The 16814-nt window shown below is 43.1% G+C and overlaps 1 protein-coding gene across 1 annotated transcript in view; it reads right to left on the bottom strand.

The window, feature by feature from the left end:
* Window positions 1-546: 546 nt before the first annotated feature.
* tmem131l (transmembrane 131 like) overlaps window positions 547-16814 on the bottom strand; it is an 82255-nt gene continuing 65987 nt past the window's right edge. Inside the window, exons 22-35 of the mRNA XM_042340187.1 lie at window positions 14252-14438; window positions 13260-13445; window positions 11714-11866; window positions 10405-11015; window positions 8694-8845; window positions 7841-7962; window positions 6285-6445; window positions 5249-5440; window positions 4688-4766; window positions 4466-4599; window positions 3759-3879; window positions 2552-2634; window positions 1970-2109; window positions 547-1040 (exon numbers count right to left, since the gene is read on the bottom strand). Coding sequence (XP_042196121.1) covers window positions 762-1040; window positions 1970-2109; window positions 2552-2634; window positions 3759-3879; window positions 4466-4599; window positions 4688-4766; window positions 5249-5440; window positions 6285-6445; window positions 7841-7962; window positions 8694-8845; window positions 10405-11015; window positions 11714-11866; window positions 13260-13445; window positions 14252-14438 — 2600 coding nt within the window. The 3' untranslated portion in view covers window positions 547-761. The remainder of the gene's footprint in view (window positions 1041-1969; window positions 2110-2551; window positions 2635-3758; window positions 3880-4465; window positions 4600-4687; window positions 4767-5248; window positions 5441-6284; window positions 6446-7840; window positions 7963-8693; window positions 8846-10404; window positions 11016-11713; window positions 11867-13259; window positions 13446-14251; window positions 14439-16814) is intronic.

Genomic DNA, 16814 nt, shown 5'->3' with positions numbered 1-16814 from the left:
TTAGCATGAACTGTATTTTGCAGCCAAGCACTCAGAATAACATAGTCTACCGTAGTTCTTTTTGTCAGGCCTGTCTGCTGTTCTCCAGTTATGTAAAATAAATACATTTATGACATTTGTGACTGTATGTAGAAACAAATTGCTTTGAATGGGTTCAGACAATCTTTATAAATTTCTGGGCAAGTTCAATTCTTGGAATAGTCTAGCTCTGAAAACTTTTAGATGCGTTTTATTGTGTGTTGGGAAAATGTTCTGCTGCAGAAAACATTTGACATATACCTTCAGTGTTAAAGTAAACTTTTAAAACAAAATTCGTAATTATTTGGAGGCAAATAGTTGAAGCAACTTCAACAATTTGTTGTGTGTTTTTAAATATCACTGAAAATCTTTGCAAATATTTTCAGTAATGACTTTGCCCATTTAAAATGTGAAGCAGCAACTAAGAACATTATGAAGAAAGCAATTGCTGGTTGTGTAAGTGGAAAAAAAGTACACAATTTGAGAGCGCATTTATGGTGTTGAAAGGCAAAAAGGTTCACAAACTGGTTTTGTTTTTCTGTGATCCTTTATTGAAGGAAAAACAAAAAAGATTTTGGGTAAAAAAAAATTTGTATTAAGTGCAAAACATTTGTTGTACAAAACTTTTTTTTGAACCAGAAAAAAATAAAAAAATAAAAAACATTTGGGTCGCCTAAATACTCTGTAAAGAATCTGTAACCATCTCTATGCACACTTTTTCTTATAAAAACCAAAAACCTAATTTAAACATCCCCGTAATAACCAGAGTCACTGGAGAGCTGAGAATTACAACTCCGATTAGAGGAAGAATTCCAAATGTCCAAGTTCATGTAAGTGCCAAAAGGATCAAAAGTGGACACTTGCTCTTTGGTACAGGGAGATTCTGGATCTTCATTAAGCACTGCGTGTGAGATAGAGTTATCCATTGTGAAGTAGCTTTGGTAAGGGTCACTTTGTGGGGTCCAAATAGATCCAAACAGTCCAGACATGGGAGATAGGCTTCTCGTGCCTGAGATGTAGGGCTAGAGAAAAAAAAACACTATCTTTACAATTCAAATCACAATCATTTCAATGATAGGCTTACATTTTGATGAGGGAATACTACTTCTAATAAAAAGTAACCTTCTGTAATATTATACAGGAATTCAAACTCTTGGTGATCAACAGATTTCTACAAACCTGTTTTATAGTGGTGTTCTCATTATCGTTATTTATATTATAAAGCCTATTTTTTGAAATGTAAATATTGTGCTACTTTGAAAGCTACAAAAGTTATTTAATAGGTAAATGTGATAAACTGTATCCCCAAATGTAGTGATTTTATCAACAATTCTCATGGATCTCAGCAAGACTGACAATAGCGCAATTTGAGCTTAAAGGAATGAATATTTAACCTGCTGCCTACAGACCAGGGGCTCACTGGTTCAAATCCCGGTTTGTGTTTAGTTTACTGTCCTCAGCCAGGGCTATATAGGAGGCTAAATTTGCCCCGGCTTTCCCAGGATTGGCAGGGGGGGTGGGGGGGGGGAAGGAAAGCCTGGGTTCCTAGGCCCTTGTGGTTGTGCTTAAGTGGCAGCTGGGGAAGAAGAGGCCAGGCTTGGCTGCAACGTCTTTAGTTTCGTCGAAACATGAACAAAGGTCACTTGGGCAGTGGTAATGGAGGGCGACAAGCACCGACTGAAGTGCATCCAGCAAGAGAAGACCAGTCAAGGAGCAGAAATGCAGTGGGAAAATTATTTGAAAAATTGGATACACTAAAAAAAAGTCAGATAAATAAGCCAGTTAATGCTTGGTAAAGTGAAATCATACTTGAAGGTTATTTGGAATAAAATTGCAGAATGCACTAAGACATGACAAATAGTGTCTGGCTTGATATTATTCTCAGTCCATTTCACAACTGTTCCACACAAAAAAAATCCCAAACTATTGCCTTGCCAGATAGATGACTTACGGGACTGCTGACATAATTAGTAGGTTTCCATCTCGCCTCCGAGGTTGTGTTTACATTCCAAGTCATTGTATGAGCTGCATCATGGAATGCTGCAGCTTGGTCTTCAGAGCAAGTAAAGGGATGCTGCATACTTAGATAGCCTACAAGTTTGAAGTATATTAGATCATCGGACACTCACAGAGAACATCCATCATTGTAAAAATTACATACAGAAGTTAGATATTTCCAATAACTACTATTCAGCTGCTAGAATAATCATCCCAACCCACCTCCAACCATCTGATGGCAACAATCTCTTATTGGAACACTGGGAAAAGCTAAATAATTTGCAGTTTGGCAGCAATGAGAATGCCACAAGTTAGTACAAAACTGTTTTTTTCAAAAACTGAGCTGAGTTAGGTTTCAGCTGAGTTTCAGGGAGAAGTTACCAAAGAGCTGAATCAAAAATGCAAACGTGAAAGAGCGTGCGTTGCACATCTGGCTAGGGCTACACCTAGTTTTTAATTCAATTTTAATTTTTAAACTTAGAAAATTATGTTTAAGCATTATTAATTTTTACTAAATGCAAATGTCAGTGCTTACCTTCAGGAACGCTGGAGAAATCATTTTCCTGGAATGTGGTGAACATGCAATAGTCACTGGTGAACATGGCCCAAGGCAAACAGCTGAGGGTATGGGGGGGGGAAAAAGTTACAATGATTGTGATGGAGATTAAGATATGAGGATTTTTAAACTTCAGTTAGCAACAGTATAATAGAAGAATTCCCTTTCCTATTTATATTTTGAAATATTCTGTGTTTCCAGTATTTCCACGGGGTGGGGGGGTAATCAATCTTCTAAATTACAGTGCCAGCTGCAGGATTGGATGGACTGGATACCATTTTTACACAGAATATAAAGATACACAAGCAAAATCTATAGAAAACACACATTAAGCACCACTACAGTGAGAAAGAAATGTCTGAAAACAGTATTGCCCAGTGGGGTGACATATAATAATAGCACTGTACCAAACATCACTGTATAAACTAAATTATTCAGACCCATCTACAAAATCTCTTATTTACAGAAAAGCAGCAAAACAATCATTAATACCATACCTTTACTGGATAAAATTAACAGGTAATCTTCATCAAAATCATTTCAACATAGAAAACTTTCAAACCATTGTGTCTGTGCAACATTATATTTGCAATGATCAACTGTTAAATGTAACTGTTTTTTTAAAAATACTTGCTTTTATGAGTATTATATATATTATACATATATAAAAAATTTGCACTACTGTCACAGAACTTCAACTATTTGAAACCAATTATCATTGCGAGGTCAAATAAAATTACTGAAATAGGAAGTTGTATTACGCTCAAAACACAAAACATGAATCTAATGTAATTTGATGACCTATTCACCCCAGTAAATGCATCACAAGTTATTCACTAGGTTTAGTTAGATAAATATTGCACATATTCACAATGCAGAAAATCAGTGCAAGAGAACTTACATTCATGACTGGAATAAAATCCTTCAAAAAATGAATAAAGCTTGTTAATATTGTATTTTCCACTTATTCTATCTGATCCAGGATACCACAAAAAATTACATTTATTTGGCACTTTAAGGACAGGGGAGGACAAAAGTGGTGTTAAATGCCCCAAACAGTTGAGTTTCATTTTCTTGTTATTAACTAAAATGAAACATATTAAAAAACGATGTTGGAAAGAAGAAAGCAATAAAACAAAGCTATATGATACCTGCATACACGCGCACACATATATAACTAACACACCTGTAATCAGGAACAGCACTTTGTTGAGGATTGATCTGTATACCATTTCCGGGGTGATATTCCAAGCTATTTGCAGAAGGAATGGATTTTAAACATTCTCCATTTGTTGTTGTATAAAGCCCTGGAAACAGATTAAAAGTGTATCATGTTAATTATAATTTGTGATTTTTAAAAATGTATATCATTATAAAGTAATACCCTGCCAAAATACAGAAACTTAAGCTCCTGAAAGAGCCGACAAGTTAAAATGTCCAACCATAAAGCTCAAATACAAATCTTTCATAAAAAGTAACATATAACATTTGATTTGGTTCCTCGTCAGATATATATCTAGCTCATTTTTAAACAGCAATACCTTGCATTAGCTCTTTGTTGTGAATATATAACACCCACAATTCTGTGAGTTAGAGAACTTGCTCTTATTTTTTGAAGCTTGTTCAATTTTGTATTCACAAACTTCAGACCTGTACCAACAGCCTAGGTAAACTGTCGAAGTGCTTTGATTTCCCGCTGTGAAAGACGCGTATCAAATGTACGGATGATTATTAATACCATTGTAAAAATTAAACTACAGTTCCCTTGAGGAATAAACTATTTTCAAATGCCGATTTTTAAAAATGGTAACAGTTTACAGTGAGTTTCCAAGATCCGTACCGATACCAAACCTTTCACGTCAACGGTCAAGTCTCAATTTCTAACCAACTTACCAGGACTTTTCTTCAAACCTGCAGCAACTGCAGCAAAGGTGGGGCAGGTATTTCTATCTGGGAGCAAGGAAGGCTGTTCATCGCATGTTGAATATGTATCAATCCCTGCTGATTGGCTGGGATGAACCAGTCTGCTGCAGGATAGAAAACAAATATAAAAATTGCAAGTGATTGTGATCAACAAGCATTTTGTTACACAAGAGATTTGATATCTGTAGTTACCTGCTGCTCCACGAATTGGGATCTTGATACAGAAATGGCTGAGCGTAAACTGGACAAGCCTGATGGAAAACTCGCTCCCCTAACAAAAACAAAGATTGTGAAAAAAAAATCAGAACATCCACATATATTTTCTATTTTTATATTAATGAAATATTCAACTTTATTATATCGCAATGGTCAGTTTCAATACATAGGTTCACTTCACGGGACTTGCAACGTGCACAAAGGCTGTTTTACCAAATTAAACAAAGGACATTAAGATCGTATAAATTGGGAGGCTTGTATCAAATCCGTCCACTGAACAAACAGGCCCTTCTTCACAGTCTCAAACCAGCCAAATTGATAAGTACTATATAATATACTTTTTGCTGCAGTAGAAACCTTTTTAAAAATAGATTAAGTGACAAAGCAAGTTGGTGCAGTAATGGGTCAGTATAGGACTAGGGCTTCATACAATCTGTAAAAGATGATTCACAAAATTCGATGGGGAGCCAGTGAAGCCGGGCGAGGATAGGGGTGATCAGCTTACAAAGTGTAGTGCAGTTCAGGTTTGTTACTTACTCTGTCCAGCAGAGGTTACAAAGTGCAATTTGGTAGCCATGATTTGGTCTTTTTCTCCCTCGGAACTACTGCTGCTCCAGCTTCCCCAGCTGCCTCGGCTTGCTCTCACACTGCCGGACGAACTACCAGAATCAGAGCCAGACTCAGAGGAATGCACTTTTCCAGGGAAGGCCTTCCAATTTGAACAATGCCCTAATAGGAATTAACACAAGATTACTTGAAATACTCTTGTATTTGATTATTTTCAAATATAGCGATCATTGACAATAATATTCACGCAAAGTGCGAAGGTATCAATTCCTAACAGCTGTGACTATTAACATTAGAGGTTACAATTTGACTAATTGTGCTGTCACTTCACTCACAGAACAAAAAGTGAGTAGAATGGTAGGGCAAGATAGATTCAAGCTCAGAGTGGTGAATATATGGAACAGATTGTCCCAGAATGTCATTTGTATCATCAGATACAAGAGGGAATTAGATATTGTATCTACTTGGAAAATAACTCGACTATTGTTAACTTTGGGACGACAATAGGCTTTTTTAGTTCTGAACTGAAAAAGGTCAGAGAATTACAACAACAAAATTACATTTATAGAGCGCCTTTCACATCGGGAGGACGTCCCAAAGCGCTGAACAGTCAGCTGTCGGGGCACGAGCATGGGGGAGAGGTGGTGTAGTGGTGAGGGAAGGCAGAGAGATGGGAGGGAGACTAAAGGCACGGTCGAAGAGAAGGGTCTTGAAGAGACCGGCCTTGAAGGATGCGAGGGAGGAAGCGAGGCAAAGGGATGGAGTTCGAGAATGGGGGCAGAGAGGCTGAAAGCCCAGCCACCCATGGTAGGGCGGGAGGCATGGAGTAGGCTGGAGCCTGATGAACCGAGGGAGCGGGCAGGTTGGTAGGGAATTAGCTCGTCTTGTTTTGATTAAAACTGGTGAGATGGGTTAATTTAGGACAGTTGAACATACATCAGAGCAGAGCTCCTAGCTGCAGGACAAGCAATACATCAACAATTCTGATTACATGCTATATACTTACCATTTTCCATCACTTTGACCAAGTTGCCTGGTTTTGTATGCACTTTAGCATTTTCCCTTTTTCCGTACTGCCATCCTTTTCTTGGTCGATCTTGAACTCGCTCCCCCTTCTGGTTGTAATCTTGACTTCTCTCAGTGAGCACACAACCAGTCTGGTCAGCCCTAGCAAAACAGCAAGATACTCAAGTAATCTAGTTCTTAGCACAGGATAAAGAAACTATTCAATAAAAATGTCCTGAAAGCTAGTAAAATAGTCAGTTACAAAATGCCGATTATATTGTCAATTCTTAAAAAATTATTAATGGGGAAGGAGAAAAAGATTAAAAAAAAAGAAAAATTCACAAAACCAGTAAAATGTCCAAATATTTCAGTGGAACTTCTGTCACTGACCATCCCACAAACACACGAGGGAGAGGAAATCGAGGGGAGGGAGGCTCAAGTAGAGTACAAACACAGGCATGGACTAGTTGAGCCAAATGGTCCATTTCTATAATATAATCGTCTATAATTTTGTAAGAACTAACAATGTTATAATCCATAAAATGTCAATTGGAGATGCACCCAATTTACCTCACTTGCATATTCCAATTGCTGCACAGAAAATTTCCCACCCAAGTTTTTGCTATTGTTACTTTGAACACATTCATCACAACCAGGCTCGACTATACAAACTCCATGCGTGTCGGGCTTTTCAGCTCTTCCTTCTCCAAGATTCAGATCATTCAGAACTCTGCAGCTCATGTCCTCTTCCACACTAGGCTCCCTGACCCTATCACCCCCATCCTCGCCCGGCTCCACTGGCTCCCCATCCCTCAGAGGGTAGAGTTCAGTATCCTTGTCACTGCCTTCAAAATCTTGCATGGCCTTGCTCCTCCCTACATCTGTAACCCGCTAACTCCATATCGTCCTGTCTGCTCCCTCCGCTCAGCGTGCTCCTGCATTGCTTCATGACCCCCACCCAACCGCACTACCATCGACTTTTAGCCCCACCCCTTGGAACTCCATCCCACAATCCCTTTGCCTCACTCCTTCCCTTGCCTCCTTCAAGGCTTGTCTCAAGTCCGTGCGTTCGGTCACACTCCTACCCCTACCCTCCCTGCGCATGTCCAACGCCTTGGGATGTCCTCCCGACGTGAAAGGCGCTTTACAAATATAATTTGCTATTATTGTTAGTATTTTTGCAACGAAGGAGAAGGAAAAATGCACAGGCCGACTGTGGAAAGGATTAAAAAGACTAAGAGCCAGGACAGCCATTAACCAGTTTTCCAACAGATATTCTAGATTTGTTGAACTTTCTTTGCTTTTTAAGCTTGCATTGCCATGGTAAAACCTACCTCTTCGACCGTATCTATAATCGTCTCCCCCTCCCCAAAGTCCACTCTGAGTCTAACATGAAGAGCGCTATATAAATGCAAGTTGTTGTTCTAGACTGAAAGAAGTCCTATGAACACTCCAGTCTCAAGCTTATGATCAATTTCCTGACCAAGCACAGACACTGGAAAATATATCAAATTGTCTACATTGTCTAGAATCAATAGGAATGGCTTAAATACTTACTCTACAGCCATCTTCCTGTTTTTCCCATACGTCTTCCTTCCCTTCCATTTATTGCTAGTTGTAATTCCTTCCATCTTCTCCTGTTGTCTCTTCTGTTTAACATTGTCTGGAGGCATCATTTGCTGGGATAGGATTATTTAAAGAAAAAAGTTTTAAACATTAATTCATATGGCTGATGTCAGTTTATTGCAGTCTTAAATAAACTGTAATCCCAGAAATTGATTTTACAAAAAAATAAATGATGCATAACTTTCTGCACAAGACAACTTTATCCAAGGAAAAGAGACTGAGGGGAGCTAGAGCTGGGAGGGAGTGGCAATTTCCACACAGATAATTTGGAGTGAGCAACCTGGGAAGTTGAAACAGGCCATATGTCCAAACAGCAGTAGTCCTGGAGTCGAGGGTAACAGCAGAAAGAAAGGTGGACATTATCTGCTCACACGTACCTACTAATGTCACCAAGGGGGAGCATATAATTGATAAAAAAAAGACAAAGCCCTGAGGAACACTGCACATGACCAGGTGGGGCAGGAAGACACTGGATATAAAACATAGTATATTTTGATGTAGGTCATGTTTGAATGGATTTGCAAGCTGCAGTGCATCATTTCTAACACTCCCCTTGATGTTGACAACTCTGGGTTGAACGCAAGATCCAGGTTTAAAGGAGACAGAACTGGGTCACTTTCTTCAGTTCTTTTCTTACCTAACACTACCTAAGAGGTTGGGTTTATTTTTCAAATAACATTTGTAGAATTTGTGTTTGGAAGTGGAAGGAAGCCCTTCAGTACTAAATACATTAGTAAACAAAATTTTAAAATATTCTTTATGCTGCACTTAAATTGAAACTTACCTCCACTGTGATTGACTTTCTGGTTACAAAGGGAGGCAATGGGTTTTGTAAGTTTGGAATATGTGTCTTTGCTTGAGGTATACAGGGTTTCAGCTTTTCCACAATCTTGAGATTTTCACTCAGCTTCTCCACCGTCCCTTCTTGTAGATTATCTAAACATCAGAATTATCATTAAAACAGAGCAAAATACCTCCAATGAAACATTAAGCAGAAAGGAGCCGCACAATTATTTTTTTATTTTAAATAACAGGGGATAATTATGCCATCTAAACTATTAGGCTGATAGTTAATTTACTTACAACAACTGTCCCACTTAAAAAATGTATTCATTGTATTCAGTGGAATATAATATTAATCCTTGCATTTGATATAGCGCTTTTCACATCTTCTAGACGTCTTAAAGAGCTTCACAGAATATACTATAAAGTAAATTGACTGTATACTTGTAGGCGAAACGCGGCAGCCAATTGCTCACAGCAGTGTTCCACAAACAGTCGTGGATTGAGTGACCAAATTATTATTGTATTTTTTTTTCTTGAAGGATTATTATCAGGCATGTGGAGCAAGCAAACTTGCCCAAGGTCTCACCCTGTCGAGAATCAAACCCAGGTCTCTCGCTTGCGAGGTGAATGCTCTAACCACCGAGCTACAGGACTCCACCGTAATGTAATGAATGGTAACTGCACAGCTTATCATATGACTCGAGAGACAGTTTCCAAAGTACCTATCCAGCTAGGATCACTCTACTGTTTTGACCTTTGTGGCACAAGGTTTCCAGACGTGTCTGTAACTCCAAGTCTCATTGATCAGCCAAACAGGTCATCAAGAATGCTGTGGGTTACTGCAGAACTGCCTATTTCTTCCAGACATGTCTCCTGTAAGGAGATGCACTTCCTTCTTCCTCCCCACCTCATCACAAAAATACATAATATATTTTTAAGATACCTTAAGTGGCACCACTGAAATTTGAACCCAGAACCTTCCAGACCTAAATCAATCAAGTAGCATTGGCCAAGTGGAGTCATCCAAATGGAGCAATCCCTTAAGTTTGCTTTTGACACCATATCAAACGATGAAAGGGATTTCATAAATTATTGAGACACGCTATAATAATGTCTGCCCCAACCATTCGTGTATTTTGATTTGTATTGCATTCATGCCAGGAATTTTTTCAAAATAATACCATAAATTTAGTCCAGATGCTAAATCGCAAAGATAATTCAAAATCTTCATCCTCACTTTCAAGGGCGTTGCCCTCTCTCACCTCTCTGGCCTGCTAACCCCTATCAACCTGTCCGCTCCCTCCACTCAACAGGCTCTGGCCTGCTCCACGTCACCCGCCGGATCATTGATGGCCAAGCTTTCAGCCCCTCTGGCTCCACCCTTTGGAATTCCATCCTCCAATCCCTTTGCCTTGCCTCCTTCAAGACCTTTATTTTCGGCCGTGCCTTCAGCCGCTTCCCTACCTCTCTGCCCTCCATCATCCCAACCCTGCGCACCTCCCCCCCACGGTGGGCTTCTGATCCCTGACTGTTCAGCAACTTGGGAAGTCCTCTTGACGTGAAAGGCGGTTTACAAATGTAATTTGGCTGTTGTGTGTATTGGGAAAAATGAAACATAAAGGAGCGTGATTTTTAGCAGGACAAAAAGCAAAACTTTGGACTTGCAATAACTTACAATTATCGTCACCCTTTCTAAGCTATGGTCATACCTTCACAAGATGAGAAGGAAGCGAGTTGAGATTCATCGGTCTTAAATCTTTCTTCTGATATATGGTATTCATCTGGAGTGCTTAACTGACGAGGTCCACAGTAATCCAATCCTTTCATTTCAGGCATCTCAAAGTCCAGTAGGAGTTCAGTGGGGATTTTCTCAGTCAGCACACATGCCTCGAGTTTACCATTAGCAATTGGCTCAGTTGCAGCAAAAAATGAGGTACTCTCGCATTCCAGTACTGTGTTTTGCACATTTTCTGGAGCTTTCTCTGGATATATACTACAGCTTTTATTGTGCGGCTTTTCAAACGAGGGGATGCCACTGCAAGAATGCTGCTCCTTTGCATCTTGGAACGGTCCTCCATTGGACTGCTGCTGCTCTTCACTAGCGCCACTGCTTGTATTTGCCGTTACATTCCATTTACTTTTGCTGTAGTGCGCTGGACACTTGAGTTTCCTAGGGCAATGGCTTGAGGTGACCGGGCTGCGTTTTGGAGTGTTTTGGCTTCTAGCTGCTGGAGCACCCACTGCAAGAGCTCCTTTTCCTTTCCCTTTGTCTGGTGAATTATTAGCATCACTGTAAGCTTTACAGCTAGCTCTACTCAATCTGTTAACAAACGATAAACACATTATTGAAAATTATTTTCAAACATTCACTCTCGCCAGGAAACAGGATTTTGTTCACAAGATGGGGCATTAAAATAATTATTGTGCTGGCCTTCATACGATAACTGAAACTTTACTTGTAGAGTACGTTCTTTTTCTACTTAAAGAAACCTTGGGTTCAACAATTCTAGCCTTTTTAATTAACACCCTTTCACTCTGCTTTGGTATAAATTGAGGTTGAGAACTTGCCCACCAATGCCACCGTGAGGAGGGGATTCCAGCCAAGCATCGCTTCACATTGCTGCAGCATATTCTCGGTAGTACTTTGGCCTCCAGTCAAAAACGATCCCTTAAAGTTCTAAAGAACCACTTTTAATATTGTTGATGAGGTGATTACACTCCGGCTCTTTAAAAATGTTAAAAGCCTTCCAGTGGTTAACACAATTCTGCACACCGGCTTTTTGCATATGCCCAGAGCTCTCCTCAGTCTGAATGCATGCAATTTCAGAGTAAGTAGGGTAAATCAGCCTTCCTGCTTCCAATTGCTTAACTGCTGGGAAAGTGACTATAAACAGAACAAAGGAATTACAGCACTAAAGGGAGGTTATGTATAGAATTTCTCCAGCTACCAATTGTTTTTTGGAAAATTTTCGAATAGTTTGTATTACACAATTAGAGCAAGGATTTGTTGCTTCTTACTTGTAGGTAGTGGAGCCAAGTGTGTTTATGGAGGTTCGCTCTTCCTGGAGCAGTAGGGAGGTTTGGCATGGCCTAGGTCTGGATTGGCTGAACTCAGTAAGAATGTAATGAGCATGTTGATAAGCCATCAGCACCACACAAACCAACAACGAACTGTAAGACAAAAATCGAGAAGTTGGAACCGTGCGCGAATATTGATTAATAAGCAATTCTGCAAAGAAACTGACACAGTTGAGGTGTTTAATAATCATGAACTGACAAACTAGATTGGGAGTAGAAAGAGGGTGATACTCCTCTGGTCAAGCCAGGAGACAAACTTGAGAAGAAGCAGACATAGGATGATAGATAATTATTATTATTATAGATGTGAAACAGCACATTTTTATCTTTAAAAAATGATGAAATCAACATCTCACAAATCAATGACCATTTGTGTTACACTGCTGTGTGAAATTGGCTATCCTGTTTCACCCACAAAATACACAGTAAATCCACTTTACAATATATTCTATGAAGAGCTTTCAAACGTCTCAACGAGGTCACATTGCCCGCCTCCCTCAGTACCTCACAACCAATGCAGTTGAAACCCTCGTTCACACCTTTGTCACTTCCCTGCTGGACTATTCCATTGCCCTCCTCACCAGTCTCCCCAGCTCCACCATACAACAAAACTCAATTAATTCAACACGCTGTCGCCCAGATACTCACTCGCACGAAGCTCCGTACCGCCATCACACCAGCCCTTGCCAGGCTCCACTGGCTCCCAAGTACCGAACGGATAGATTTCAAGATCCTCTCACTCGTTTTCAAATCCCTTCATGTCCTCACACTTCCCTACCTGTCTGACCTGCTTACCCCCACTCCACTACCCGCTGCCTCCGCTTGGCTGGATCTAGTCTCTTATTTGCCCCTCATCCCCTCCATCATCAATCGCCATAATAATAATAATAATAACAATAATCCTTGCATTTGATATAGTGCTTTTCACATCTTCTCGACATCTCAAAGCGCTTCACAGAATAGACTGTAAAGTGAATTGAACGTATATTTGTGGGCGAAACGCAACAGCCAATTGCGCACAGCAGTGTCCACAAACAGTTGTGCATTGAAAATGACCAATTTATTGTTGTTTTGTTTTGGAGGAATTATTTATGCCTTCAGTCACTGCATCCTGAAACTCTGGAGTTCTCTCCCTCAATCCCTCCATCTGCCCCTTCCTTCCCCACTTTCAAATACCGCCTAAAGACCTTCGTTTTTGATTGTGCTTACTGTCACCTCCCCCACCTCCCTATCCCCCTGGCTCGGTGTCAGACTCCGCCACTGACTGTCAAGCGCTCTGGGACGCTACCCCATGTGAAGAGCACTATATAAATGCAAGTTGTTGATGTTGAGATGTTGAGGTACGATATCAAACACAAGGATTATTATTATCTCTGCAAATACACACAAGGTGAAAACTTTTCTTCCTGCAAAACATCTTAGGAGTCTGCAGGAACTTAAACTGGACTTCAAATGTATATGAACAGTCTTGTTAAAATGTTCTTACCAGCTAAAGAGGCAGGTGATCATCCAGAAAGGCTGCTCCCAGCTAAGTGCTGGTACCAAGTCTGCACAAAGAGGTAACATGTGGTGTGGAAGAGTCACATTCAGAGTGAACTGAAACTGCAAGCCTCTTGCAGTTAAAATTTGCAGTTCACGGATCACCCAAGAGGTAGTGAAATCTGGTGTAAATCTGGAAGGGAACAAAGAAATGTTTCATCAAAGGTATGCGAATGTCATTTCAGCACAGAACACAAAGTTCAGATGATACTCCCTTGGTGAAAAGAGGCAAGTGCCATCTCCTTGGGGCTGAATTGCCTCCAAGGTTTCATGGTTGGAAACAGAATGTCAGAACAGAGTTAACCCTTCGTGGCAATCTCAGGCTGGTTGAGCCAGGGGGCTCACCATACTTTGCAGCACTCCTGATGACAGACCAACCAGCTGGCTCAACAGAACACATAAGGGGCAGATCAGTCACTGGGAGCAAGGATTCTTTCTACTCAGCTCTCATTAATCCAGCAAGTTAAAGTCCTAATGGTTAGGGTGATCCTAGCTAGACAAGCAGTGGGAAGCTTGCCAGACTGCTCACAATGGAAAGCGATGCTGTTCTAGCTGGTTGTACTCCAGTAGTACACTCTGGGATCCCTAAAACTTGGCTCTCGCCAATCTGACACACCTCACAGGTCTCCTTTCAACTTCTGTTGGCCGTGCTCCACAGTCAGTGCTCACATCTCCACAATTCAGGTCTCTCAGCATTTAATGCTGCGAATACTGCATTTAATGCTGTGTATACTGGAAGCGAGTCGCCATGATTTTGGCAGGGGTGCTGAATTTCATTCTAACTCCTGTTATTAAACATCACTTCAGGTCACATTAGAATTCTTCAGAATAATATATGAATATGCTGGAGCAAGCACTGTCTGTTAGATGTTATGCATCAGTGACCGTGTTGAAGTAGATACGAGCTATTACAATTAATCATTCAGCACTTGTACTTACAAAATGTTGACATCGTGTGAAGAGTTAGTATCCAGGACAAACGATTGACATTCTAGGATCTGAAAACCAAACCCATGACATCTGTATCCATTGATGCTCATTGAAGTCACGGTGACTGGCAGAGGTCCAATGTTTTCAACCTTAAAACTTCTTCTGATGGTCAAATTGAGTTCACTTCCCTTTGGCTCTGAAAACAAGAGAAGGGAAACATAGTATCTTTTCTATCTCACACGATGGGTCAATTCCTTCCTCTCCTATTCCAATCCAAATCTTAATTGAGCCTAGCTGTATTTCTGGCCAATAATGTTTCCGCTCATTATTCTAGAAATACAAGGGAAGGATAGTCTAGACTCCGGATTTTTCACACACTTTGCCAGTGGAAGATCATTTTCGGCAAAAGCAAATGCGCATTACAAGTCTGGATTACTCACTCCTATGATTTTTCCTCCTCTCTTTCTGTCCACACCTCACCTGACCCAAACCCATAGACTGAGAAGCTCCACAGACCAGCTCGGAGATCAACAAAACTCAACTCACAAGGAGAGCCCAGCGACAGTGAAGCAAGTCCACAGGACAGAATCACTTCGAATAGGAATCCAGTGATACTGGGCTGTGGATATTCAGGGAAAAGCTAACCTCTAATTTAAGAGAAATTTGACTAGAGAGTAACAGTAAGGTTTCTTCAGGCGGGAGTGAATCTTTCGTCTGTCTCACCCACTGTCCCGACTTCCCAGAAGATTCCTTCCACACGTCTGCCCACCTCATCCTCTCGATTGACCTACTTCTCAAACAGCCCTTATACATTTCCTCTCTCCGCACGCTCAGTACCAGGCGCTCACTCCACCCGCCCAGGGCAAAGCACGTGCCCAGGGCCACATGCCACTGGCCATTTTAATAATATACTATATATATACATATATATGTATATATAAATACATATAATATGGATATAAAATGTTTCTCTGGCAATTCCGAATGGATTTCGTTCCCATTTTTATGCTGGAGACTCTCTTTATCTCCCACCGCCCGCACTTCGCCCTAATTATTCTTGAAATATTCGACATAGAAACACTCCCCCACCCTGAGTACGCCCACATTTTTCAATCCCATTGAACCCCAGTTGTACGTTTTCCGGCCGCTCGCACTGGCTCGGGCTCGCGCTCACCTCACGCTCGCACTCGGCTCGTGCTCAAGCTCGCGCTCGGCTCGTGCTCAGCTCGCGCTCAGGCTGGGCTCACGCTCAGTCTCGGCTCATGCTCGGGCTCAGGCTGGGCTCGCGCTCCGCTCGCGCTCAGGCTCAGTCTCGGCTCGGGCTCAGTCTCGGCTCGCGCTCAGTCTCGTCTCGCGCTCAGGCTCGCGCTCAGTCTCGGCTCGCGCTCAGGCTCGCGCTCAGTCTCGGCTCGGGCTCAGTCTCGCGCTCAGTCTCGGCTCGCGCTCAGGCTCGCGCTCAGTCTCGGCTCGGGCTCAGTCTCGGCTCGCGCTCAGGCTCGCGCTCAGTCTCGGCTCGCGCTCAGGCTCAGTCTCGGCTCGGGCTCAGTCTCGGCTCGCGCTCAGTCTCGTCTCGCGCTCAGGCTCGCGCTCAGTCTCGGCTCGGGCTCAGTCTCGCGCTCAGTCTCGGCTCGCGCTCAGGCTCGCGCTCAGTCTCGGCTCGGGCTCAGTCTCGGCTCGCGCTCAGGCTCGCGCTCAGTCTCGGCTCGGGCTCGGCTCACGCTCAGGCTCGCGCTCAGTCTCGGCTCGCGCTCGGGCTGGGCTCGCGCTCAGGCTCGCGCTCAGTCTCGGCTCGCGCTCGGGCTGGGCTCGCGCTCGGGCTGGGCTCGCGCTCGGGCTCGCGCTCAGTCTCGGCTCGCGCTCGGGCTGGGCTCGCGCTCGGGCTCGCGCTCAGTCTCGGCTCGGGCTCGCGCTCAGTCTCGCGCTCAGTCTCGCGCTCAGGCTCGCGCTCAGGCTCGCGCTCAGGCTCGCGCTCAGGCTCGCGCTCAGGCTCGCGCTCAGGCTCGCGCTCACACTCGACACCGACCGAGGCAGTTTTTGGGTTTTTTTAAAAAAAAATAACGGACAAGATTCAAAACCTGGGCCTTTGTGACATCAGCGACGCCTCAGCCTCTGACATCACCGCAGCCCACAGCGAGGCCAGGACCCAGAGACCAGGAGCGTCTCCAACCCCGGCCCTCCCTCCCTCCCTCCCTCCCTCCCTCCCTCCCCGGCCCTCCCACCCTCCCTCCCTCCCTCCCACCCTCCCCTCCCACCCTCCCTCCCACCCACCCACCCACCCCTCCCTCCCTCCCTCCCTCCCCACCCGGCCCTCCCTCCCTCCCTCCCTCCCCTCCCTCCCACCCCTCCCTCCCTCCCACCCCTCCCTCCCTCCCTCCCTCCCTCCCTCCCACCTCTCCCTCCCACCCTCCCCTCCTCCCCTCCCTCCCACCCACCCACCCACCCTCCCTCCCCGGCCCTCCCACCCTCCCTCCCCTGGCCACCCTCCCTCCCTCCCTCCCACCCTACCCACCCCCCTCCCTTCCACCCTCACTCCCTCCCTCCCTCCCTCCCTCCCTCCCACCCTCCCAACCAC

The sequence above is a fragment of the Callorhinchus milii genome, unplaced genomic scaffold (genome assembly GCF_018977255.1).
Source record: "Callorhinchus milii isolate IMCB2004 unplaced genomic scaffold, IMCB_Cmil_1.0 Scaffold1, whole genome shotgun sequence".
NCBI lineage: Eukaryota > Metazoa > Chordata > Chondrichthyes > Chimaeriformes > Callorhinchidae > Callorhinchus > Callorhinchus milii.
The sequence above is the reverse complement of the archived record's forward strand: the minus strand, read 5'-3'. Positions and strand labels throughout refer to the sequence as shown.